General features: G+C 48.3%; 1 protein-coding gene across 1 annotated transcript in view; it reads right to left on the bottom strand.

The window, feature by feature from the left end:
• The window catches only part of GNL2 (G protein nucleolar 2), a 448,358-nt gene that overhangs the window by 151,309 nt on the left and 269,250 nt on the right, over positions 1-27,799 (bottom strand). The window contains exons 10-11 of the mRNA XM_069622651.1: positions 26,580-26,684; positions 25,074-25,232 (exon numbers count right to left, since the gene is read on the bottom strand). Coding sequence (XP_069478752.1) covers positions 25,074-25,232; positions 26,580-26,684 — 264 coding nt within the window. The remainder of the gene's footprint in view (positions 1-25,073; positions 25,233-26,579; positions 26,685-27,799) is intronic.

Here is a 27,799-nt window from a genome sequence, read left to right as displayed (position 1 = left end):
ATAAACTAGACCCCCATGGTAGGTATGTTCTTGTGGGGGGCTCGATTGCAGGACAGCGGATATTGCTGGTCAACACATATGGGCCGAACATTGATGACCCTGCCTTTTATACAGATGTATACCAATTGATCGTTGCTATTGATATCCCTACTATAGTTTGGGGAGGAGACTTCAATGTTGCTATGGACCCTGTACTTGATAGATCCAGCACAATTATTAGAGCACCAAGTAGGGCTGTTCTCACTGTGCGAAGTGTCCTTTCTCAGCTCTTCCTCGAGGCTGCCTGGCGAGTGCTTACCCCCGAATGCGAGGGGTTACACGTACTATTCGTCGGTACATGATTCCGAGTCCAGAATCGATTACTGGTTTGTCTCCCCCGCTGTGATTGCTGTAACGAAGTCATGTGAAATACTGCCCCGCACACTGTCTGACTACGCCCCGATAACACTTGGTCACATTTCACAATTGCCCTAGACCCCCTAGGAGGTGGAGGATGCCCAAGGGTTTGCTGAGGGACCCCGGGGTGGTGGAGGGGTTGCACACTGAAATCTCGGAGTTCCTTGAGATTAACATCGACTCAGTCGATAGATGTTCCACGGTATGGGAATCCTTCAAGGTCTGGGTTATTGTCTAAATCTGTGGGTCTTCTAAAAGGAATCAGGGCCAAACTGGCCCAAACTGAAGGCGAACTGAAATTACTGGAGGACGCTTATTCGCACACCCATGATAAGGCCATATTAGCGGACATACAGCAACATCGCCAGGAATTTGGCAATCTAGCCTCTAGGGAAGTACAGTACATGGCGGCCCCGATCCAAGCCCGTAGGTATGGCGAGGGCAACAAGGCAGGCAGGACACTATCCAATCTACTTAAACAGGACGGACACCCTCATCGAATTACTAGCATACAGACGCCCAGCGGCGTGGTTTTACTGAATGAGAACGAGATAAATGCTGAGTTTGCTGGGTTTTACGAACGATTGTATAGTAATAGAGACACTAAATCAGCTACGGAGATCAGGACATACCTGGAGGGACGGACCATGCCGAAACTCCATGAGGAGACCCGCCTTGCACTGGACCAACGTCCAACTACAGATGAGATTGCTGAGGCGATTAAAGACTTAACATCCAATAAAGCTCCAGGGTTAGACGGCCTGGGTGCAGAGTTCTACAAGGAGTTCAGTGCGGAGCTTGTTCCATTGTTATTACGGGTCTGGGAGGAATCCCTCCAGTCTAACATATTGCCCCAGTCCATGAGATCGGCGTTAATAACTGTGCTCCCTAAACCACGCCGCCCGCCCCAGGATATGTCGTCCTATAGGCCCCCCATCTCTTAATACAGATGCCAAAATATTCGCCAAAGCACTGGCCAACAGGATTTTACCGGCAGTCCCCACACGTGTTCACCTTGACCAGAATGGGTTTATCCCAGCTAGATCTACGGCACTTAACCTGCGTAGGCTCTTTGGCATATTGGCCCAGATTGACCCGGGCAGAAACGCGGTGGCCGTATCATTAGATGCAGAGAAGGCCTTCGACTCTGTCTTGGGCCTACTTGCTAGCAGTACTGGAGTCATTTGGGGTAGGCCCGAACTTAATTAGGTACGTGAAATTGCTTTATACTGAACCCGGGGCCGGGTACTGACCAATCAATCAATCTCAGATATGTTTCTGTTGTGGAGGGGCACTAGGCAGGGCTGCCCGTTTCGGCCCATACTGTTTGCCTTGACAATAGAACCAATGGCAATAGCCGTCAGGCTTAGACATTCCAACAGAGGCATTAACCTGAAAGGGGCCACCCAGCTAATATCCCTATACGCGGATGACACGCTCTTACATATCCGTGAACCGGAAAACAACCTAGCACCTATAATGGCGGAAATTCAAGATTTTACTGCACACTCTGGCTACTCCATAAACAAAAGATAAGTCAGAGGTTTTCTCCCTTACACCGGCAACTGGCTGCCCCAGCTCTCTGGGCTGGCTGAAGTGGTCCAATGAGTCCATCAGATATTTGGGGATACTTGTTTCGCACGGGAAAGCAGGTTATACACTGACAATCATGATGCCGCGCTACATGCCTTGAAAACTAAATTGCTATTATGGGACCGCCTTCCGATATCACTACGTGGTAGGATAGCAGTTCTTAAAATGATAGTTCTACCCAAATTATTGTACCTATTTGTGAACATACCGATTTGGCCAGGAAGACTCTTCTTTAATAAACTTAGGTCAAGGGCTATGACCTTTCTTTGGCATGGGCAGGCTCCAAGAATAGGGTGGGGAAAGATAACAGCCATACTCCTCGGGTGGCCTAGCGGCACCTGACTTTGGACTGTATTATTATGTTTCCCAAACCCAATTCTCTAAATATTGGTATTCCAGAGACGGGGGGCCCCCTCATGTGGATGTAGGGGAGCTCACCACCTCCCCCACGAACATACAGCCTGTAATTTCTGACGCACACTATAGGGATACATGCGACTTCAATCCGGTAAACTGTACGATTGGTGCCTGGAGGGCAAAAAACTGGGAGTGTCGACCCCGTACAATCCAGAGGTTTCCCTCTGGAACTACCCTGGTATCCCTCCGACGCACGATGTCAGCCTACGTTCAGCCTGGGACCCCAATAATGAGATGCGACTGGGAGATAGGTTTATCGAAGGGAAGTTTGCGACCCTTCAGCTGATAACTGGGGCGTTTGGCAGGGGCGCACTTAAGGTGCTGCAATACTATCGTATGAGATCGGCCTTCCAGAAATGCTGGGCGTCTTTCCCCGATGAACCCCCTACACACCCTTGCATGCAGATAACGACCGGAGACCGTTTGAGGGTATCCAGCCTGTATGCTATAATACAAGCACACTCACCCACAGCTGATTTGAACAAAGACAAATGGGAAAAGGATCTCCAGATCCCTATAGATAAGAGTTGGGACAGGTACTGCTCTCTCATCAAGAAGGTTTCCCTGAACGCTGGATTACGCTAAATCCAGTTTAAAATTCTTAACAGATTACACTATACCCCAGCCAAAATAGCCAAGTTTGTTTCAGATAGTCCGGGTGAATGCCCCAAATGTAAAACGGATTACGCTGGCTCGTTCCACATGTACTGGAGTTGCCCGGCGGTGGCTGGGTTCTGGAGGGAGGTGGCGGATATACTTGAAGAAATCACACAAATCCCCCCAGATATTAACCCTGCAGAAATATTTATTCGGAGATATAGGAAAGTGCTCTGAAAAGATCAGAAGGCTGTTCAATGTCACGTGTGCAGTGGCCAAAAAATGCATTCTACAACAATGGAAAAATCCGCCGCCACCCACTGTGAAGCAGTTCCTCCGGGAACTGGTTTATGTAAATGAGGCTGAAGAACAGTTTGTCCTCACCCGCCCATTAGTGAGCAGACCTAAGGATATTTGGGGACCCCTCAGAATGTTTCTGTGTGATAGGATTTCTGATGACGATGGAGATGTGTAGACTCACCACCTCGGGAAGATGTATGGTATATGTACTGATTCTACCTTGTCATGTTGATTCCAATCTGCACGATGAAGCTGTGACTGTTTTGTGTTTTCTGGACCACTAATAAGTAAAGTTGAATTTTTTTTTTTTTTTTTTTTTTAAACATGGCTCCCATGATTTTTAGCTACCAGTGTTCGCGGTCGGGAACAATCAGTGGTTCGTTTGACTGCTACACAATTGTTTAGACACAGGGGATACTATGTAACCCCTCCAGCAGTCCATTGTAACTTGTGTGTGCTGGGTCTAGGAATTTAGAAAAGACTAGTAAAGTCAATTTCACTTTACATTCTCTAGGAAATAGTGGTTGATCCCAGATAAGGTATTTAAACCTTTAGGAAGTCCAAAAGACATCCCTGTGTCACTGCACTGAGGGTGCTATTTAACACACATGAAAAGGTGATACCTATGGGGTCATCAAAACTCGATAATCGGAGAACACAAATGTAAAACACACATCAAAATACGAAAGAGTGGGGAAAAAAAGGCTCACACTCTTTCCAGGTAAAAAAAAATCAAGTGCTCAAAATGCAGCAAAGTTGCTGGGGGTCTCTAAGGCGAAGGGAATTAGCAAATTTCTGAGAATTCTCCCCAACTCCATCCCAAATGGGTATTTGCGGATTTAGAAAACTAAGAGTGTGTATTTTTTAAGTGTATTTGAGGGTTGCTTTATATTGCTCCCTTCTGAAGGCTTATTCAAACTGACTTAAATTAATAATTGTTTAATCAGAAAACCTTGTGTGTAAGAGTGTATTTGAATAAATGTCACTGTGAACCTCTGTAACGTCCCTATAGCTCACAGTGACCCCTCTTGAGATAAGCCTGGCTACTCGATCACACTTCCAACCTGCGTAGTACAGACTTATACCAAACGTTGGGTTCCTGTTCCAGGAGGTCAGGGTTGTTGTAGTGCACCCAAAGGGTACTGCATACAATCTAGCCTAACAGACCATGTGGAGTGACCTACAAATTCTCAGCCTACCGTCCTCAAACCAATGGGTTGGTGGCAAGGTTGAAGTGAACTAAAAAGAGCTGGATAGGTGCTTTAGAAGAACTCCTTAGAAGAAAGTGGGACCTTCTTGTATTTTAATGTGATTTTTGTACTCGGTGTTTCTTTTGGTTGTGGAGTTGACAAACTTCATAGGCATTATCTTACATTGTGGCACACAGCACCTTTAGTGCAGTGACACGGGGGGAAGTCTCTTATATTTCCTCAAGGTTTAAATACCTTCTCTGGGATAAACTAGTGTTTCCCAGAGCAGTAAAGTGAAATTGACTTAACTTTGTAACTTTCTAGACCCAGCTCACACTATCTTACAATAGGGTGCTGAAGGGGTTACCTAGTATCCCCTTTTGTCTAACTTCTCATGCAACTACGTTACCCTTTCCTCACTGAATGGCTGGTGGCAGTGGTTGTTTTTACTACCATGGTGTGCATTTACCGCCGGCTGCGTTCACAGCTGCAGTAAAGCACCCAAGGGTGCCATTTATGTTAAAATGGCCCTGGTCGTCTTTTCACCATTTCTTTGTGGAAAGGTCCTTCTTGAGATTTACTCTGCACACAAAACCAGGTTTGGTCCCTTTGTTAGTTTTGCCTTTGGCGGGATTCACGAGTGAAGGCCGCCTCTGGCTCCAGAGTGTCAGGGGTAGGCAGGAAGTGAGAGAGGTGCCCGAAACTCCCTGTGCTTGGTCTCCTAGGAGACCCAAATGCACTCTGATGATTGGCTGGCTGGCTGACTGTCCGACAAGGACAGCCACATTGCTGGGTGAGTGGCAGCTATGTTGGAATGAAAGTGAGAGAACTGAATAAAAGGCAAGTCTTTTGGCTTGGAAGGCAGAGTCGCCCACTAGATGAAGGAACTGAAGAAGAACTTGAAGAGGACGCCTGCTGCAACTCCTGGACAGTTGGTTTGCCTGGTGAAGCCCTGCTGCAGTGTCGAAACACCAGTTTTACATTGACAGAAGCCCTGTGAGGACAAAGTCTCCCCTTGAGTTGGTGGGACCAATCAACTGCAAAATAAGCCATCTGGACATCCATCTCAGAGCTGGTTGAATTTCTACAGAGTTGCTGCTGGAAACCGTAGAGCCAGGGAGAGGAACACCAGTTTGTGTGGCGAGAGGAACACCAGTTTGTTGTTTTAAGTTGGCCAAGAGCGCCAGGAAGATCCTCCGGACTCCCAGGACACAGGAATGACCGAGCCCGAGCACCCCCCACCCCCAAATATTGCGGTACCCCAGAAGCAAGGAAAGTCCATCTTGACAGCCACTAACCGTGGCGTTGCTATTTGCGGTAGACATGAGTAGCTGAAAACACCAAAAATTAAGTTTGCTGGTTGCAAGTTTTGACCGTCCCAGTGTATTGCAGGAGTCTCCTGACATCCTCCCTCTTGTCCCCACGAATGAGGCCCAAGAACAGTGAGATCTGCAGAGCTTCACAGGAACATGAGTCATCTGCTGCATCTTTTCTTCATTTTAAAAAGGTACTGTACAAAGTCTAAGAGAACTTGCCTCTTGCTGTAGAGTTGCTTGCATCTTCTACTCACACAAGTCTAACAGCTTGTGGCCCTACATTTTCTTCAAAGACTTCTGAAACATTGTGCAAAGACCTTCAAATAAGTGCTTCAGCCTATCTAGACTCTTGCCCATTGACTTTGGTTGAGCCCGTTTTAACTGAATCACTCTTATTGGGGGATCTGAAAATACTTGCCTGCTTAAGAAACATTTGTGGTAATTTGTTTGCTCTAATAATCTTTTCCTTTTGCCTTGCTCTTAACAAATTCTGAATGCCAAACAGTAATACATTAATGTCAACAGCACACTAGCAATTGAAGTCACCTGTGGGTGTAGGTCTCTGCTGTATGCCACCCCAAATGGGTATTTACTGGTTCTGAACTAAGAGATTGTGTAATTTTGAAGTAGATTTGTGTGGTGTTTTACAGTGCTGCCTTCTGAAGGCTTACATTAACTGAGGGTAAATAAATTAATTGTTTTACAAAAAAACCCTGTGTTTGTGTTTGCTTGGATACTTGTCACTGAACCTCTGGCCACTCCGGTGGCGATAGTGCGCGGTACAAATATCCTTTAACATTAACTCCCCACCAGCTCACATTGACCCCTCTTGAGATAAGCCTGGCTACCTGTCCACACTACAAACCTGTACAGACTTCTACCAAAGGTTGGGTTACTACTGCCAGGAGATCAGGGTTGTTGTAAGTGTACTGCATACAATCTTGCCTAACACTGTGACTAAACAGCTCACATTTACCCCTCTTGAGATACATCTGGCTGCTCAGTGACACTACCAACCTGTTTAGTACAGACCTATACCAATAGGTGGGTTACCTAATACCAAGAGGACATGCGTGGTGTAGTCTCCCACAGGGTTACTACTCCAATTCTTGCCTAACACCAAAGATGGACAACTTAAAGAAAAGGTCTTTGAAAACAGAAGCAAGAAACCGTTCGACGAAGTGCGTAGAGTGAAAAGAAGCAACTATATCTCAGATGAGTCAGAAACAGCACTAGATGATGTACCACCAGAACATAGATTGTTTAGCAGAACAGAAATGTTTTTCGTGTCAATAGTTCCAGCAGTTTAGACATACAAATGCAAAATGGCTGCAAATTACCAGGTGGGAGCTGATGCCGACAAACTGTACAGTGAATGGATTCAACGCAATAAGGAACAAGTTACTTACCTGTAACTGTTGTTCTCCAGCATGGGTCTGGCATGGATTCACATGCTCATGAATATTCCCCGTCGTCAGGCTGGGAATCCTCGGTAAAGAAAAAAACAGTATCAGTTTCGTTTCTGATCTGTCTTTCGTAGTAGTAACCAATCACTGGTCTCTGCGTCATACTGACCACAGCCAATGACTGCCCTCTACCTAAGCCCCGCCTCTGGCAGCCATCTTCAGATTTGGAAGCACGTGAAGTGGCAGTATGACCAAGTGAAGAGCCGCAGAGGGGTAGGCGGGAGGGTTCGCATGTGAATCCATGCCAGACCCATGCTGGAGAACAACAGTTACAGGTAAGTAACTTGTTCCTTCTCCAGCATGGGGTCTGGCATGGATTCACATGCTCATGAATAAAGAATACATAGCAGTACACACATGCACAACCACGGGAGGTGGCAAAGGCTCAACATTAAGCATTACATCAAACTCAACATTAAGCATCTTACCTCCTCACCAGGCTCACCTCAGGCGAACAGGTTGCGCAGCACTGCTTGGCCGACCCTGGACTCCTCCCTGGAATCCCGATCGACGCAGTAGAATTTCGTGAAGGTGTGCGTCGACCTCCACGTAGCAGCCCTGCATATGTCCAGCAGGGGCACACCAGATAGGAACGCCGTGGTAGCTGCGATCGCTCTGGTGGAATGGGCTCTCGGACGGCCAGGCAGCGGTCGGTTTGCCAACCGGTGACAGTACATGATACAGCCGGAGAGCCATCTGGAAATGGAAGCCTTCGAGAGAGCCTTCCCTTGATTAACAGGTCCAAAGTTTACAAAGAGTTGTGACGTCTTCCGAAAGCACTTCGTGCGGTCCACGTAGAACTTCAGCGCTCTAGCCACATCCAGCGAGTGCAAAGTCCTCTCAGCCGGCGACGAAGGCGACGGGAAGAACACAGGTAACACCAAGGGTTCGTTGAGATGGAAGTCCGACGGTACCTTGGGCATGAAGGAGGGGTGCGTCCTGAGCACTACCCTCGTAGCGTGGAAAGTCAAATACGGAGCTTTGCAGGAAAGGGCCTGGATCTCTCCCACCCGTCGTGCGGAGGTGATGGCCACGAGAAAAGCTGTTTTCCACGACAGAAACTTCAACGGGGCCGAGTGTAGAGGCTCGAATGGAGGTCCCATGAGCTTGGTCAGCACCACGTTGAGCTCCCACGCCGGGGCCGGAGCCTTCACCGGCGGGAACGATCTGAATAGTCCCTTCATGAACTCCTTCACCAGACGATGAGACCACAAGGACGTCCGCCCCGTGGTTCTGGTGTATCGGGAGATCGCAGCAAGATGAATCTTGATGGACGCGTGCGCCAATCCAGCCTTGGCCAGCGTCAGCAGGTACGGCAGTACTTGGGGAGCCGTAATCCGTAGAGGGTTGATCTTCTGTGCGCGGCACCAGACAGAGAACCTCTTCCACTTGTGTCCGTAGCACTTTAGAGTCGAGGACGCCCTGGCCTTTGCAAGAACCTCTCTGCAGTCGGCCGGTATGTCGTATCCTCCGAACTCTAGCGCTGCAGGAGCCAGGCCTGCAAGTTCAGCGACCTGGGGTCGTGGTGGAGGATGGCGCCTCCTTCCCTGGAGAGTAGATCCGCGTCCGCCGGCAGCTTGATTGGCGGGGACGCTGACAAGTCCAGAAGGTCCGGGAACCAAATCTGCCTCGGCCACGCAGGTGCGACGAGGATCATCCTGCACCGTGACCTCTTGAGCTGATTGATGAGCCGGATTAGCAGGGGCAGGGGAGGGAACGCGTAGAGGAACAGGCCCTCCCAGGGGAACGAGAAAGCATCGCCCATGCTCCTCGCCTGGGGAAACCTGCTGGCGAACCTCCGGCACTTGGTGTTCGTCGCCGTCGCGAACAGGTCGATCTGGGGTGCGCCCCACCGTCGGAAGAGGCGATCCACTAGATCCTGCCGTAGTTCCCACTCGTGGCACGAGCGCAGCTCCCTGCTGAGTGAGTCGGCGATGGTGTTTTTTATCCCTGCCAGATGAAACGGCACCAGAAACATCCTTTGGGCGATGGCCCAATGCCACAGGTCTTGCGCCTCCTTGGACAGCGCTGGGGACCTGGTTCCGCCCTGTTTCCTGATGTAGAACATGGTGGTGGTGTTGTCCGTGAAGATCCTCACCACCTTGCCCTTGAGGGACGGAAGGAAGGACCTGAGGGCCCAGAACACTGCACGGAGCTCCAGGACGTTGATGTGCAGGGACTTCTCCGTCGGGGGCCAAAGTCCTCTTGCGTGCAGATTTTCGGTATGCGCTCCCCACCCTTCCAGGGAGGCATCCGTGGTCACTGTCTCCTGGTGGGCTGGGGTCTGGAAGTCCATGCCCGCCGTCAGATGCGCGCGGGTGCCCCACCACCGTATCGCTCGTCGGAAGCTCTCGTCGAGCTTGATCCTCTCCTCGAAGCTGCCCGTCGTCTGGATCCAGCGCGCATCCAGGAATTCCTGCAACGGGCGCATCCGGAGCCTGCACATGGGCACTAGGTAGATGCAGGAAGACATCATCCCGAGGAGGGACTTGACGGACCTCACTTTGGCCGCGTCGGCCACCAACATCCGTTGCACCTTGCCCAAGATGGTCCTGGTCCTCTCCTCCGACGGGGAGGCCAGAAGGGACACTGTGTTGAGCCTTGCCCCCAAAAACAGTGCGTCTTGAGCCGGTACCAGGCGGGATTTGGCGTAGTTCACGGCGAATCCCAGGTCCGTGAGAAGTTGGACGGTCCTTGCCGTGTGGGCCACGGCGAGCTCCCTCGTCTTGGCGCGGATGAGCCAGTCGTCCAGGTAGGGGTAGACGTGGATCCCTTCGCGGCGCAGCTGTGCCGCCACCGGTGCGAGGCACTTGGTGAATACCCTGGGTGCCGACCGAAGTCCAAAGGGGAGGGCTTTGAACTGGTAGTGGCGCCCTTGGACCACGAACCTGAGGAATTTTCGGTGCCCCTTCAGGATGGGGATGTGGAAGTAGGCATCCTCCAAGTCCAACGACGATAGGAAGTCTCCTTCCTCCAGCTGGCCTAGGACGTGCTGGAGGGTGACCATCCGGAACTTCTGCGCCTTGATGAACTTGTTCAGGCGTCGCAGGTCCAGGATGGGGCGCCATCCCCCTGTCTTCTTCACGAGGAAGTATCTTGAGTAGACTCCAGAACCCCGGAGCCTCTTTGGGACGAGTTCGATGGCGCCCTTTCTGAGCATCGCCCTTACCTCCAGAAGGAGTTGAGGAACGTGCAGTTCTTTTCTGGTCACGGGGGGGATACGCGGGCATTTTTTCTGAAACTCGAGTGCGTGTCCCCGGGCCAGAGCGTCCAGCACCCAACGGTCGGTGGAGATGGACTCCCACGCGCCGACGAAGTTCGCCAGCCGGCCTCCCACTGGGGTGCTTCGGTGGGGGCCCGACTCCGCGGCCGGTTCAATCCTGCTTGGACGCGGCCTTTCCGCCTTGGCCTCCTTGGCGACGACGGCGGGGTCCACCGGACTTGCCTCGTCCTCTGTAGGCCTCTTGCGACGACGAGCGGGCCGCTTGGCGGTAGGAAGTGAAACCGCCGCTGGAACCTTTGGAGGCGCCCTTGCCTCCGCCGCTCCGAAAGGGCGTCCGTCGTTGTTGCAGGGTTCCGAGGGCCCGGGCTGTCTCGGTGTCTGCCTTAATGGCCTGAAGGGAGTCGTCCACAGCCTTCCCAAACAGGTTGTTCCCGTCGAAGGGCATGTCCAGGACTCTGGTCTGGACGTCTTGGCGGAAATCCGTCGCCTTGAGCCATCCGCGACGCCGAAGGCAAACACCGTTGCCCAACTGGCGGAACCCAGTGTCGGCGATGTCCGTCGCCACGGTGATGGCGTGGTCGGAGGCCACCTCACCTTCCTGCAGGATCTCCAGGGCCTCCGCCCTCTTGTCATCCGGCAGAAAATCCAGCAGGGGAGCCATCTTGAACCAGAGCTCCCTGTCGTAGCGAGCCACGATCGCCAAGGCGTTGGCCGCTTTAATCGTCGTCGCTGCCGACGAGATGACTCTGCGTCCCATCGCATCCAACTTCTTTCCTTCGCCGTCCGGCGGGGAAGTCGATGTGGGGGCCGCACCCCCCCCCGCTTTCTTCCTGGCCGCCGCGGAGACGACGGAATCCGGGGTAGGCTGTGCCCGGAGGCACAGGGGGGCCGTGTCCGGGACCCGGTACTTTTTCTCGTACCGGTCTCTTCTAGCTGGCGTCGTGGACGGGTTCTTGAGGAGCGTAAGGCCCTCATCCCAGATGTCGTCCAGCAGAGGCACAGAGAGGACCGTCTTCCTCTTGGCCTCGCGCCGCTGATACAGGAAGCCTTCCTTCTTCTCCTCCTCAGGGCAGAGTTGGAAAATCTCGGACGCCCTGGAGATCATGGCATGGAACGATCCGATCTCGTCGGGCGGGGAAGCCCTGGTAGGAGGCGACGACGGAATATCCACGTCGTATGCCTCGTCGTCCGTACCCGTCGTTGCCGTGTCCGTCCCCGTATCACCCCCTCGGGTTGACGGGGAGGAGGGCTGGACGGGGTGCGACGGCTGAAAAGGAGGAGGAGGATGGATCCTTCTCTTCTTGATAGGGGGGACACCAGAAGGTCCCGGTTCTGGATCCCCCGACGGTAGAGGTTCCTCCGTGGGCAATGGAAGCCTCGTCCTTATCTCGGAGCATAAGGACTGTATGGCCAACAAAATGGCCGCCGAGTTGTCTTGCGGCGCTGGCAGAGGAGAATCCGACGGGCGAGCAGGGGCCCCGTCGGTATCCTCGACGATGTCGTCGTCGTCACTTGCGTCGGGGTCCACTCCGACGGGCTGGTCTTCTACCACGCCTAGGCCGTGGCTTAAGACTTCGATCAGTTCCTCCTCTGAGGCTGAGGTCGAATCTACGACGACGCCCTGCCCCCCCTTCTTCCCCACGGGGAGTTTCACGGGGGTTCTGTCGATGGGCACAAAAGAAGACTCCCTCCGAGGAGGCAGGGAGATTCTGGGCCCCGAGGTCGCCACCACTGGTGTAGCCTCCACAGGCTGAGCCAGGGCCGCCGCGACTTTCTCGATAGAGGGCTTGGCCGGATGGATCAAGGCCTTCACCACCTTAGGTGCGCTCACCGCCTTATCCTTGAGGGAGGGGGCACTGCCACGCTCCTCCTCTGCCTTAGAGCTCGACCGGGGCCTCTCCAGGAGCTTCGCCGGGTGCTCGGCCTTCCTCTTACCCGACCCAGAGCGTTGGCTCGTGGTTGATGGTGCCGGGGAGGGTGCGCCCTGCCTGACGCCCGAGGAGCCCGACCGTTCGGCGCTCCCGGTGCCAGCGGACTCGCGGATCTTAGCCTTATGTTGGGCCCCCGTCGCCGGGGCGCCCTCAAAGGTCTTAGAAGACCGCTCCGATTTCTTCTTTTTCTCGCCGGACGGGCTCTTACCCTGCAGCCAGTTGGCGAGACGTTGATGGCGGTCCTTCATGGTTCGTTCCGACATGTTGCCGCAAAACGCACAGTCCTTTTCCACGTGCGTCTTGTCCTCATGAAGGCAGTAAAGGCAGAAAGAATGTTCGTCTTCCTTAAAGATGTTCTGCAGCTGGCATCCAGGGCAGACCCTGAACAGCTTTCCGGGCGTCGAGCTTCCCTTCTCCTGGGCCATCTCCGAGACCGGGCCTGAGAAGCTTCTGGAGTCCTCCGAAGCGTAGCTCGACGAAATCTTCACCCTTGAGGGGCGTAGAAGAATCCGACACGGGTCCCCGTTAATCGGATGTAGGATCGGTGGAGCTTGAGGCTCTATCGACCGAAAAATATGAAGTTTTTGAGAAAAAAAAAGCGCGAAAATAGCACTAACGCTCGAGAGCAATAGCACGAGGATCCCAACACATGAACGTGCGGTAAAAATCTGAAGATGGCTGCCAGAGGCGGGGCTTAGGTAGAGGGCAGTCATTGGCTGTGGTCAGTATGACGCAGAGACCAGTGATTGGTTACTACTACGAAAGACAGATCAGAAACGAAACTGATACTGGTTTTTTCTTTACCGAGGATTCCCAGCCTGACGACGGGGAATATTCATGAGCATGTGAATCCATGCCAGACCCCATGCTGGAGAAAATAAGAGCTCTGAGTAGTAAGGTTGATGGTGCTCCAGAATAGATCTGTTCTGGATCTGCTTACAGCAACGGATCTAGTTTGTTTAAAAATTGGGGAGTTACTGTTGCACATTCGTACCTGCCAATGATGGAGAGAATGGCACTCTGACAGAAGCAGTGACCCAACTGTCAAAGATGCAGGCACAAATGGAAGAAACCAAGGGGACTGGAAAAGACCAAAGCTGGATAGCATACCTCTGGTCATGGATGCCTTCATGGCTAGCAGATGGACTAAAGGTATTACTAGGGGCACTAATATTGGTACTAGTGGCACTGCGTTTGATCAAGATCTGCATTACTCAATGCCGCAAGATGACAGAAGTCGATAGGGATGAAGGTGATGATGGATGTGAATATTGGAGGTGAAAAAGGACAAGATAGTGGAGGCAAGAGACAAGCTGAGAACGGGAATAAGGGAATGTCCACTATTCCCACATGAGACTCTGAAGCAAGATAATCCATTTGACAATAAAAATTATGCAGGAAGATGGGTGTGGTGCAATCCAGAAGGAGTATGCAGTTACATGTCATGGAATTTCGACAATCGTGCATATTACTTTGACACCTGGGAGGGCCTACAAAGCTTTGGCTACCAAGGATAAAGGTGGTACCAGAGGGGGGGACTGAAGAGAGGGTCCCGAGAATGCCCCTCATCCCCAGAAAAACATGACAGGACGAAGAGCCAAAAATGCTCACAGCCACCCCTCTTATTTCTGACAAAACCCAAGTGCAGCAATAGCTGACTCATATACAGAAAGTTATCTGTCATGGTCATGAAGTCAGGGGCACAGGCATGCAGGGGTCGCATGCACAGGAGACCTGGGTGGACACTGTCCTGGCGCCTTTGGCGCCAGGCTCATGAACAAAAGTAAAGAAAATCCATTTAACAAAAAGCTTTTATTATGGACATAGGACTTCCGATACATGAACCTTGAACATTCCATCCATTAAGCAGCCCCAAGTGTATTCTTGGGTGTGGCTGCTAATGGATTCACAGCTATATAAGCTACCCGGATCCGCAAACAGACGCTTCGTGTTATTCTGCACTTACCAGCAGTGTAAGTGCTGACCGTCGCCTGAGGTCAGACCTGCTTACCTTTGAAGACCCTGCTTCGTGGACATCCTGCTTCCTGCCAGCATACTTACCAACTGGGGAAGCTGTACTTACCTGTACATCTCTTCGGCGAACCGAGCATTCATCTTTACACTTTCTGGAACGCTTGGCACCGCAGCACGACACGCTCCATCATCGACAGCAGCGCCTGCAAGGAAAAACAGAAGAAAAGGTTAGACATGGAAAAAACAGTCAGATTAGGTCACGCTTCGCCATACTTTGCGCTTTTCCTTAAACCATCACTTACCTGCTGTCAAACGTTGTTCGAGTCTCACAGCTGCATTGAGGCCGCATTTCCATGTAAGGGAAGAAAAACAGAAGAGACATTATTGCGAGCATAAGGAGCAACATATAAAAGATATTAAACAGAATGAACAGAATCACAAGAGCTCAAGAGACACTTATCATAAGGAGAAGCATAGTCGCAGCTGGACTGGACTTATCCTCATCAGGGATCAGTGAGGGAACTAGATCCCATTCAACGCACCCCTGCCAGAAGTAGGACGGAGAGCTTAACTTCCATAATTCACAGGTGAGCTTTATGGCCCGGCGTATGCTCACAGAAACCGTACTTTTGGGGAGAAGGGATCGAGAGGTACAACAATCACCAATTGGCGCACTCAGACTCTTCTCTCCACGCAGGAGCAGTATCATCACATACCACCGCTCACAGCTTTTCTACCGAGGGAGAGGCCTGTAGGGGGCGATTCAAGTTCAGGGATGGCTGAAACCGTGCCCGAACGCCTCCGCAGAGACCAGGTGATTGTAACAGTATCTCCTCAACCAGCCATACAGGGCGAATCCAATAAATGTCTTCATAGGTATAAGGGAAGAAACAGCTACCGTCTTCCTTCATTTCCAAGCATTTTAGAATTAGGCGAGTCTTCTTTTAACTATTTCTAAGCACTAAAAGAGTCCAGGGTGGCCACTAAATGAAGGTAGTTAGTATTTAATATAAGGTGCAAATAATCATTAGCTGACTACACTTGTAAATGTTAATCTATGTAGTTTTAAAATCTCAAAGCACAGTGAATGCAGCCTGTGCTAAAAAGAGATTACAGGCATTGCCTGGTGTTCCACAAGGCTGGCAGAGAGCACAAGGTAGCCGTTTCCTGTCCATCAAAAGCCCATGCAGGCTAAAGACTCAATGCACGACACACAAAGTACTTTGAAAAACAAGGTATTAAGGGGAATTACTGGACCAGATAAAATAGGAGTATATTGAGTGAAATGTGGAGAATATGGCGGGAAGGTGAGTTTATAATATAGCAAAATGATAAACAGGAGCTACAATGCATTCTTGCATAGGCAGCAGTATGCCAAGTAGTTTGTCCTAAATGGAAACCCAGCCATGCAAGAAGGAAGACTGCAGCATCCCTTGTAAGGAAAGGACAGTTTTGGATTAGCCATGCCAGTATCCAGTAACACAAGTTGAACAGTATATAAGGCTCTTGGCCTTCATTTCCTAGAGGGGTGAAATTTAATCTGGTGTGGCTATCTTTCAGACGGAAATACCCTAATGGACAGTCTCGATTAAGCACCAAAAAGTCACAAGGCGGACATCATTAGTGACACCGTAACACATCAGCGTTAGTCTTGAAGCACACTCGCAGTCCTGCACGCATTACACCAACACATTTGTGTTTCTTGTATAAACAATTATTTATTTATCAGTCATTTATAAAGCCTTCTTTAGAAGGGAGCAATATACTAGTAACACAGATACACTGTACACTCCGAGTTACTGAATCAGACAAGGCCCTTTTGGGATGGTCCACAGACAACCTACAGCTACAGGTGACTTCAGTAACAAGGGTGCTGGGGACATTCATACCCTACTGTTAGCATACAGAACACTCAATAGTTTGTAAAAGGCAAAGGTTATTAGAACACAAACAATTACAAATATTCTTAAGCAGGGAAAATACTTTTAGATAGCAAGAAAAAGTCATTCAATTCAATAGGCTAAGCCAAAGTCAATAGGTAAACGTATTTTGTATAGGATGCAGCACTTCAGGTAGTCTCTTTGATAAAAAGAAGAATCAAATGTAGGGCCACAAGCCGAGACTTGTGAGTTGCAGAATTTACAAGAACTTCCACAGTAAGAGGCAAGTTCTCTTAGACTCGTTTTACAGTACCTTGGTAAAGAAGAAGATGCAGCTGAAGACTTCTGTTCCTGTGCAGCTCACTGTTCCTGGGCCTCAGTCGTGGGGACAAGAGGGAGGACGTCGGGGGACTCATGCACTGCACTTGTACTGTCAGAACTGGCAACCGGTAAACTTTACTTTCAGTGGCTGTTTCAAGTTTCAGCCCCTCGCGGTACAGCAAATCGCAATAAGCACAGTTCCTGGCTGTCAAGGTGGACTTTCCTCACATCTGGAGGTCCTGCACTCAACTGAGGGGGAGTCAGGCTTGGACAGTCCTGCTTCCTGGGAGTCCGGAGGATCCTCCAAAAGCTTTAGGCCAGCTTACAAGCAACACACACAATCTGGTGTCCCTCTCCCTGGCTCTACGGTTTCCTACAGCACTCTGAGGAAATGCAACCAGCTCCGAGATGTGTGTCCAAGTGGCTTACATGGGAGTTGATTGGTCCCACCAACTCAAAGGGAGAAGTCGTCCTTGCAGGGGCTTCGCTGTTGATGCAAAATTGGCGATTCAGACCTGCAGCAGGGCTTAACCGGACAAATCAACGTTTCAGGGGTTGCAGCAGCCGTCCTCTTCAAGCTCTTTTTTGGTTCCTTCATCCAGTGGTCGACTGCCTTCCAAGCCAAAAGACTTGCCTTTTATGCAGTTCTCTAACATTCATTCCAGCCTAGATGTCACTCACCACTCAGCGTGGCTGTCCTTGCCGGACAGTCAGCCAGCCAAACACCACAGAGTGCATTTGGGTCTCCTAGGAGACTAAACACAGTGAGGTTGGGCACCTCCCTCACTTTGCCTACCCCAGACACTCGGATGCCAGAGGCAGGTTTCTCTCAGAAACCTCGCCAAAGCCGAAATGAACAAAAAGACCAAACCGGGTTAGGCGCGCAGAGAAACTCTCTAGAAGGACCTTCCCACAAAGACGACCGGGCACCTTTTTAGCAAAGATGGCTGTACACCATTTTGAAAAAGATGGCTCCCACGGTTACTTTACCGGAGCAGCGAACGGTTGCGGTAAATGCAAACCAAGGTAGTTCAAAACAAATCCACTGCCAGCCAGTCAATTGAGGAAAGGGTAACATGTTTTACATAAGCATTTAGACACAGGGGATACCAAGTAACCCCTCCAGCACTCTATTGTAAGATAGCATTGTACTTGCTAGACCCAGCACACTCCAAGTCAATTTCACTTTACTGCTCTGGGAAACAGTAGTTGATCCCAGAGAAGGTATTTAAACCTTGGGAAGTCTGAAAGACTTCTGCGTCACTGCACTGAAGGTGCTTTGGGACACAATTGGAAAAAATGATGCCTATGGAGTTGGATAGACTCCATAACTAAAATAAACACATAAAAACAAATTGAATTGAAGTTACAAAGTTTAGCAAAAGAGATGGAGGGCTCCAAGGTGGGAGGAATTGGCACATTTTTTGAGAATTCTCCCCAACAGGAACTACAGAATACATATGGAGCCTAGTAAAACCATGTGCGACTAACTTATAGGTTAATTATAGAATACCAAGAGCATGTAGATATTATAAGTCTAAAGAAAATTACAGAAGGCCTCAAGCCACAGAGCCTGACATGAAGAGCTGCACACAGCACAAAGCAGGCTTACGCCAAGGTCAGATACACAAGAGCTCATTTTTGTGGTCTACGAGCATGTGATGCAGCTGAGCCAGACAATGGGCATTCACCCATGGTGGGAAAGCAGAGCCGATCCCAGCAAACCAGACGAGGAATGAAACAAGTGTTTCAAACATAGAAGCGCACGCCTAGGCAAAGGTGTTATACTATCAGTTACAATACAGACACAATGATTCACATCACCTTGTACAGGTGCACAGAGAGCTAAGAACCGAATCGAGTTCCAGCCCTGGTGAGATCAGCTCCAACTAATCACGACATAGAAAATCAGGGGTGGATGGCAAGAGGCAAGAACCAATGGCAAGCCCACTACTCTGCAACAATGTAATAGCATCATGAATGGCAAAGTAAACTGCTTTCATTGATTTTGAAAGTGCATTCGATTCAGTGTCTAGAGAACTTCTTTTTCATCAACTTTCTAAAGCAAATTGTCCTCTTCACCTACAACACTGGATATGCGAATTTCATTCAAAAACCTCAGTTCAAATAAGGCTTTGCTTAGATGGGAAACTGACACAATCTATTAACACGTACAGGGGTCTTAAGCAAGGTTGTGTGATGGCATCATCATGGTTTAATTTTGTTTCTCTCGGACATTGGTCATGACTTTGGAAATGTTCTCTGATTCTCAAAGATTGGGTGAGCGTGCGATCCCCCGGCTCTTCTATGCTGATGATGATTTGGCTCAGTTAGAAAAGACAGCCAGGGGATTGCAGGCGTTATTGAATCAATTAGAAGCGTACACTCTAGAGAAATAATTTGATCATCAATTTCAGCAAAACTAAAGTCATAAGTGCAATTACAACTGTCATCAGAAAGAATCATATCTGGACAATACAGAAAAGTCCCCTAGAGATTGTATCTGAGTATAAATACCTGGGGCTTAATGGCAGTAATTTTATATCTGATGCCCCATATTATGCTGAAGTGCAAAGAAAGATGAAAACGGCCTCCGCTCAGGCGATGTTGAATAAGGGGTATGGTAGATTCTCGCTTGTTCCTTTGCTAACATTTTACCACTAAAAAGCAGCATCAGTGTTGGGGAGAATTCACATAAATGTGCGAATTCACTTCACCTTAGAGACCCCCAGCAACTTATTTTACCTGAAAAGTGTGTGAGCCTTCCCCCCCCCCCTCCCACTCTTTCATGCGTTTTATTCTGGTGTTCTTTGATTATGTAGTTTTAGATAACTCCATAAGCATAATCTTTTCAAGTGTGTTTTACAGCACATTCAATGCAGTGACACAGGGATGTCTTTTAGACTTCCAAAAGGTTTAAACACCTTCTCTGGGATAAACTACTGTTTCCCAGAGAACGTAAAGTGAAATTGACTTTACTAGTCTTTCCAAATTCTTAGACCCAGCACACACTATCTTACCATAGAGTGCTGGAGGGGTTACATTGTATCCCCTGTGTCTAAAAACTCTGTAGCAGTCAAATGCTACCCTTTCCTATTGAAATGGCTGGTGGCTGTGGTTTTCCAAGGAATTAACACAATTTTTCACGACCGCCAACACTGGTAGCTAAAAATCGCAGGAGCCATGTTTTTCAAGATGGCGCCTAAAGCCCCTTTGTTTAAACAGGTCCCAGTCTTCTTTTTTTTTTGCCGTTTCTTTTTGGAAAGGTCCTTCTAGAGTTAGTCACTGCGTGCCAAACCTAGTTTGGTCCCTTTGTTCTTACGCCTTTGGCAGGCTTCAGGACTGAAGACCGCCTCTGGCACCTGAGTGTCTGAGGTGGGCAGGAAGTGAGGGAGGTGCCTGAAACTCTGTGCTTAGTCTCCTAGGAGACCCAAATGCACTCTGGCGTGATTGGCTGGCTGACTGTCCGGCAAGGACAGCAACCTTGCTGGGTGAGTGACAGCTAGGCTGGAATGAATGGGAGAGAACTGAATAAAAGGCGAGACTTGGCTTGTAAGGCAGAGGTGACCACTGGACGAAGGAACCTGAAGAGCTTTAAGAGGACGCCAGCTGCAACTCCTGGACCGTTGGTTTGCCCGGTGAAACCCTGCTCATTGCCAAAATGCCAAGTTCGCATCGACAGAGAAACCCCTGCAAGGACAACTTCTCCCCTTGAGTTGGAGGCACCAATCAACTCCAAAGTAAGCCACCAAGACATCCATCTCAGAGCTGGTTGCATTCCCGCAGAGTTGCTGCTTGAAACTGTATAGCCAGGTAGAGGAACACCAGATTATGTGTGTTGCTTTTAAGCTGGCCAAGATCCTCCAGACTCCCAGGGAGCAGAACTGACCGAGCCTGAGCCCCCTCAGAGTGCGGGACCCCAGAAGCAAGGAAAGTCCATCTCGACAGCCAGGAACCACTGTGTTGCCATTTGCAGTAGACCCGAAGAGCTGAAACACTGAATAGCCACTGAAAGTGAAGTTTGCTGGTTGGGAGTTTTGACCCCCCAGTGCATTGTAGAAGTCCCCAGACATCCCCCCTCTTGTCCCCACGACTGAGGCCCGGGAATAGCGAGACCAGCAGAGCTGCACAGGATCAGAAGTCATCTGCTGCATCTTTCCTTCATTTTAAAAATGTACTGTACAAAATCTGAGAGAACTTACCTCTTGCGGTAGTTACTTGCATCTTTTACCACTCACAAGTCTAATCAGCTTGTGGCCCTACATTTGATTCTTTTCTTCAACAACATCTAAAAAATTGTGCAAAGACTTTTCCATTTACCTACCAGAGGTGCTTCATTCTATAGAAGACTTTTGCCCATTGACTTTGGCTTAGCCTATTGTACTGAATGACTCTTTCTGGGGGGATCCAAAAGTATTTGCCTGCTTAAGAATATTTGTGGTCTCTTGCATGTTCTAAATAATCTTTTCCTTTTGACTTATTACCATATGATTCTAAATGCAGATGATATATTAATGTCCCCAGCACCCTAGCAATTGAAGTCACCCGAGGGTGTTGGTAGTGTCTGTAGGCCATCCCAAAGGGCATCTACTGATTTAGAGATATGAAGAGTGTGTAATTCATTAAGTGCATTTGAGTGTTACTATTATATTGCTCCCTTCCGAAGGCTTATTCTAACTGACAGATAATTATTTATTCAAGAAACCTTGAGAGTAAGTTTATTTGAATACTTGTAACTGTAAATCTCTGTGCAACTCCACTACAGCTCACATTGACCCCTCTTGAGAGAAGCCTGGCTGCTCAACACGCTACCAAAACTGTGTAGTACAAGCTTATACCAAAGGTTGGGTTTCCTATACCTGTAGTCAGAGATGTTTGTAGTGTTCCCAGAAGGTACTGCATACAAACTTTCCCTAACAGCCTGGCTTCTCGTCCACACTACCAACCTGTGTAGTACAGACTAATACCAAAGGTTGGGTTACTATTGCCAGGAGGTCAGGGTTGTTGTAGTGCACCCTAAGGGTACTGCACACAATCTTGCCTAACATCTTGTATGAGTCCCAGTTGTTTTTTGTAATAAACTGCAGTACTAACTTGCCGTTGGCCAAGTCCTCTGTTTATTCTGGGGAAGGGTGTTGGGCCCTTGAGAGTCGGGCGGACCCCCAGACGAGCTCTGGTATACCGGGGAACCATTGCAATACCATACAGAGAGTAACAGATTCTGTGATGTGTGGTAAAAGGTCCCTACTCAGATAGGTATAAGGAAAAATAATAGACCAGGAAATGCAAAAAGGTCTGGGGTTTGACACAGGTTAGTAAGATTTATCATTGCTATGAAAATCTTAAATCAACAAGGACACAAACAAAAATAGGTTATAGGGCATGCTGTACAGAGCTACTTCCTACCAAGTAGCTAGCCTGCACCTCTGTCTCAGTCTCTAGGGGTTTTAATCTTGTTGCATGCATGTCTACCACAGTCTCTTTGTTAAATCATCCACTGAACATAAATAATCCTTTAATATGTTTGGGAGAATTCTCAAAAATGTGCTCATTCCCTCTACCTTGGAGCCCTACAGCTCTTGAGCTAAACTTTGGGACTTTGAACTTTTTCATTCAATTTGTTTTCTGTGTTTGTTAGGCGGCATCTTGTTTGTGTTACACAGCACCTTCAGTGCAGTGACACAGGGAAGCCTTTTCAGGCTTTCCCAAAGTTTAAATATCTTCTCTGGGATCAACTGCTGTTTCCCTGGACAGTGGAGTGAAACTGACTTCACTTTTAAATTCCTAGACCCAGCACACCCTATCTTACTGTGCTGGAGGGGTTACTTAGTATCCCCTGTGTCTAAATAATCATTTAGCAGTCAAACGCTACCCTCTCCTCTCGAAATGGCTGGTGGCAGTGGTTTTGCAACAAACTACCATGATTTTTCCCCAACCGCGAACAACGGTAGTGTTAAATCACGAGAGCCATGTTTTTCAAGATGGCGTCTGAGCCCCCTTTGTTTAAACAGGTCCCAGTCTTCTTTTTTCGCCATTTCTTTTTGGAAAGGTCCTTCTAGAGTTCGTCTCTGCGTGACAAACCTGGTTTGGTCCCTTTGTTCCTTCGCCAGGCTTCAGGACTGAAGACCGCCTCTGGCGCCTGAGTGTATGGGGTGGGCAGCAAGTGAGGGAGGTGCCCAAAACTCCATGCTTAGTCTCCTAAGAGACCCAAATGCACTCTGGCATGATTTGCTGGCTGACTGTCCGGCAAGGACAGCCACTCTGCTGGGTGAGTACAGGGCTGGAATGAATGGGAAAGTACTGACTAAAAAGGCGAGTCTCTTAGTTTTTTTTCCTTCCAGTGGTCGACTCTGCCTTCCAAGCTAAGACTAGCTGGAAGAGGACGGCTGCTGCAACTCCTGGACCGTTGGTTTGCCCGGTGAACCCATGCTGCAGGCCCAAATTACCTAGATCCTCGACAGAGAAGCCCTTCAAGGACGACTTCTTCCTTTGGGACCAATCAACTCGACACTAAGCCACCTGGATACCAATCTCGGAGCTGGTTGTATTTTCCTCAGAGTGCTGCAGGAAACCGAATAACCAGGGAGAGGGGCACATTTGACAAGTGCCAGCGTTTTTCAACCAGTCCCAGTGCAGGAGTGCCCCGACGTCCTCCCTCTTGTCAACAGGACTGAGGCTCAGGAACAGCGATATCTGCCAGGAAGAGAAGTCTTCAGCTGCACCGTTTTCTTAATTGTAAGGTACGGTGAAAACCCGACCGAGAGAACTTACCTCTCACTATGAAAGTGAGAGACAGTTTTGCAAATCGCTGGCCTAATCAACTTGAGACCAAACATAGGATTCTTCATTTTACAAACTACTTTAGAGAACTTCTACAGAGACTTCACCATTTACTTAGCAGAAACGTTTTATCCTATCCAAGACTTTAGCCCATTGACTTTGGCCTAACCTATTGAATTTCATTGACTCTTCTGGTGAACTCAAAGTTATCTGCACTGTCTAAGAATAATTGTCCTTTTATGTTCTGAACCGATTCCTTTTTGCTACTCCTTCAAAGTATTCTGAATGCCATTTTGCTCCTCCTTCAAAGTAGTCTGAATGCCTCAGAAACTTACAGAGTACAGTACTGAAGTAGATTTGCTTATAATATTAACTGCCTCCTTCTGGAGAAGGATTTATAACTGACTGTTGAATAAATGAATAAGTGTTTAACCAAGAACCCTTAAGTGTAAGTTTATTTGAACACCTGCGATTGTAGAGCTCTGTGTAACATCATTACTGCTCACATTCCCCTCTTGAGATAATTCTGGCTGCTCAGCTCTGCTACCAAAAACTGTAGTACAGACTTACACCATAGGTTTTATATGATAGTTTAATTATTTTAGCGCCTATACACAATGTGTTTCAAGGCGCTTCAAGGGAGGGAACCAGGGGAAATACAATGACATTCGTACAGGCCATGAACAGTAAGGATGTGAAATTAACTATCATACTCGGCCTGATGACATTTCAGATAGTGGAAGAGCGAAGACATAGCTAAGGAATGGAGGGGGAGAGTGGGACGGAAATGGAAACAGACAGGCGACTACTGTACTAGGCATGACGACATTTCTGGAAGAGCCGGAGAAAAACAAAAAGGTGAGTGAGAGGGGTGCAGAAAGGTAGGGTAGGAACAAAACAAGCGACTATCATACTAGGCCTGACGACATTTCAGATGGTGCTGGAGGGGCGGTGGGGAGACAAAAAACACTAAAGGGAGGGTGGGGGGGAGACAGACAAGGTTGCTATCATACTAGGTCCACGGACACTTCTGATAGAGTAAGTGCATAGAAGAAAGTAAGGGGAGGAGATAGGAAAAGGGGGAAGGGAAAGGAGGAGAGAACAGAGTTAGCAGTCAAAAGAGTGGAGAAGCGAGAGGGGAGAGTGAATACAATTGTATAAGTCAGTAACACAATGTTGCAAGCCAGGATACAAGATGAAGATGGGAACAGCACGATTCAGGCCCACCAGTACAAGATGCAAAGGAAGTTCAGCATGAGAGTTGAGAAAGCAAAAGTGGTGAAAAAGAGTGTGAAACAGGAAGGCACCAGGTGGGCGGGGCTTGCTAAGTGGTGAAAAAGAGCAGCAAGCAAAGTTGGTTTGCTTACACCTGTGGTCATAGTTGTGTGTAGTGGTCCCAGATGGTACTGCAGACAAACTTTGCCTAATATAATGGTTACTTTTCCTGAAAAGCATTGATAAATAAGCAGTTTGAAGATTTGGTAACTCTGTTGACCTTAAAATAGGATTCAGAAAGCAGGGATGGTCACCCAGTCCCAAAGAAAAGAAAAATAAGGTCAACATGTCTACACATCCTTGGAACAATACTGGTTTGTTAAACAAGCCTCCCCCGCCCCCCCCACTAAAAGTCTTTAACATGGGAGTGAATGTGAAGGCGCCACACTGCTGTCTGCGGAAGGAGACTCAAACCTTTAGTAGTTTCCCCATCCGCATGGCAAGTTTCTCAAGAAAATCCTCTGGGCTCTGCCAAGAATCAATGCGGTACGTCTTGCTAACATATTCCGGTTTGGCACGCTCTAGCACAGCGCCGATATGGTCTTCTGGGCACTTTATCTTTTCAACTTGAACCTATAAATGGATTAGAAAAAACATAAGAAAACCGTCTAGATAGCTCTTCAATTAACATCGGAGTACAAGCAATACAGTCAAGTGACACAGAACTAGTATGTTTTTCTGCCCTTTGAAATATAAAAAAAACCCACCAAGATGTCATGTAACAAAATGGCAGCTTAAAATTACCGCTCGAGAATGTAGCCGACATGACAGCAGTGACGTAAAAAGATGAGAAATGTGTAGCACAGTGTTCAGCCCATTTACTCAAGGCAGATTGGTTTGCAATTTTCTAACATTTCTTCGCAAATATGTTGGTGGGTGGATTTAGATATTTATGGTAGGGGACAACTCGCATTTTATTTGCAAGGAAATGCGTTACAAAAAAAAGAAATGCAAACAAATTTGCCTCGAACAAACAATGTAGAACTCAGCACAGAAGTTCTTTAGAACAAATTGTCAATCAACCATCAACTGATGAAACTTGCTCTGTTTGACGTCAATGTATCGCCTCTGTATATATTCTTGTTCTGCTATATGCAACTGGTTTCTTTGTAACAACCAGCGCCTTGATGCCCAAGGGTTTAGTGCGCTATACAAATGTAAAAATAAATAAAACAAAATACACACCTTCAAACAAGAAACAAAATGCATCACTAAAGAGTGTGATTTAAGAGTTACAATCTCAAGTGCCCCAAGAGTAATGTGCTGGTACCCAGCATTGTATGAAAGCTGCAAACAAGCAGTCCTATGCAACCGCACATACTGAATATTTCATTTCAAATGATCTGCAACTATAATTCATTGAAAACAACTGTCTGCTTAGTTTAAAGGAAAGTTTCAAAACAAAAGTCCAGAGTTTCGAGAGTAATCAGATCCAAAATAAACGGTTTACATTTCAGAAAGCCTTTTTGTGAGAAAGTCACCCTACCCAAATATTTCCATGAGCAATTATTTGTTAAGAGTAAGGGTTAAAGGGAAGGATTTAGGGAAGATCAGGGGTGGGGGAAGAGATCATGGTGGGAACGTTATAGGTAAGTACAAGTGTATGGTGGAATGTGAAGATATAAGGGGATACCCCAATGACAAAGAAAAGAATCAAAAAAAAAAAAAAAAAGAAAGGATGGCTAAGTAAATGGCCTACATTTCAGAGTTGTCAATTAGGACATTATAATTAAACAAATAGGAGGGTGACTTTAGGGCGTAGACTTTGGCAGTGTCAACATTCGAACAGGTCTCCAGCCCACCATTAGTTCACTTGAATCCTGCATGTCACCTTGAATGAAGCAAGTAAAGACTATAAAAAACAAGCCATAACTGTTTGAGGATAGATCATATATGTGCGCTCTATCACAAAATACTCACCACGCCTTTCAAAACAATGTCAGTTTCGCTATCCCCAGAAGGGTACACAACGCCAGGACAATCTATGAGGAATATGCGACGCATTAACGTAATGTATTGCCAAACCTGCAAAGAGGAAGAGATGGTGGTTTACAGACTGGAAATTAACAACCTGAAGGTAGTGTGTGAAGTGCATAAGCACAGAACTGGTACTTAAAGTGGCAGAGCACAGATATGAAAACCAATAACTTCTTCACACGGAATACTAACAAGAACAGTTCCATATAGAAATCAAATAGCACAGAGCAGAAATGGATTTTTCCATCAAAGAACAAGTTACTTACCATATCTGATAACGTTCTTTCCATGGGATGTTCCTCCAACGTATTCCACATCTATGACAGGTAATGTCCACAGCTGTGCTGCTTCGGAACATCGGCAGAGGGCATCCTGCGTCGATCCGTTGTCCGTCGAGGGTCAACGTCACCGGATGTTATTTATAGGACGCACGGCACCCGTAGCCTCAGTTACATTTTCTTCCCCCAGAACGTGTGGCACCAATCGCCTGCCAGTATGACTGCAGAAAGCCTTGCGGAAACGTAAGCTGCAATCGCATAGGAAACTCAGTAGAGGGGCAGGCGATGTGGAATATGTCTGAGGAACATCCCATCGAAAGAACGTTACCAGATATGGTAAGTAACTTGTTCTTCGAGGAGATTGTGTCCTCCGACGTATTCCACATCTAGGACAGACTCCCAAAGCAGTACCAATTTATGGAGGTGGGAAGAATTTAGAATTTTAGAATGCCCAGTCACAGAACTTTCTCCAACGGCAACAGTACAGGGATTTCGGTGTGGGCCTTCTGTCCGAAAGCAACACCTCCATCACGTCGTCGGGGAGGTCCCAATCCTTATACCTCAACCTTTCAGATACCAAGCATGAAGGCTGAGGGACTTGACCTCTGGATGGAGAACCTGACCCCCCTCCCGTGAGAGCAGATCGTCTGGGTAGGGAAGACTGCGTGTAGGGCAGATGGACATGTCTAGAAGGTCCGGGTACCACGCTCTCCTGGCCCATGCCGGAGCAATGAGGATCATTCGGGAACTGAACCTCCAACCTCTGCAACACTTGTGGGGTGACGGGGACTGGAGGAAACGCATACAGCAGTGGGAAGCACCACTCTACTATGAACGCGACCCTAAGGCTCTTCTTGGGGGAAATTCCTGCGAGCAGAATCTCTC

The sequence above is a fragment of the Ambystoma mexicanum genome, chromosome 11, assembly GCF_040938575.1.
Source record: "Ambystoma mexicanum isolate Mex_15411 chromosome 11, UKY_AmexF1_1, whole genome shotgun sequence".
NCBI lineage: Eukaryota > Metazoa > Chordata > Amphibia > Caudata > Ambystomatidae > Ambystoma > Ambystoma mexicanum.
Note: the sequence above shows the minus strand (reverse complement) of the source record. Positions and strands in the feature narration are given on the sequence as shown.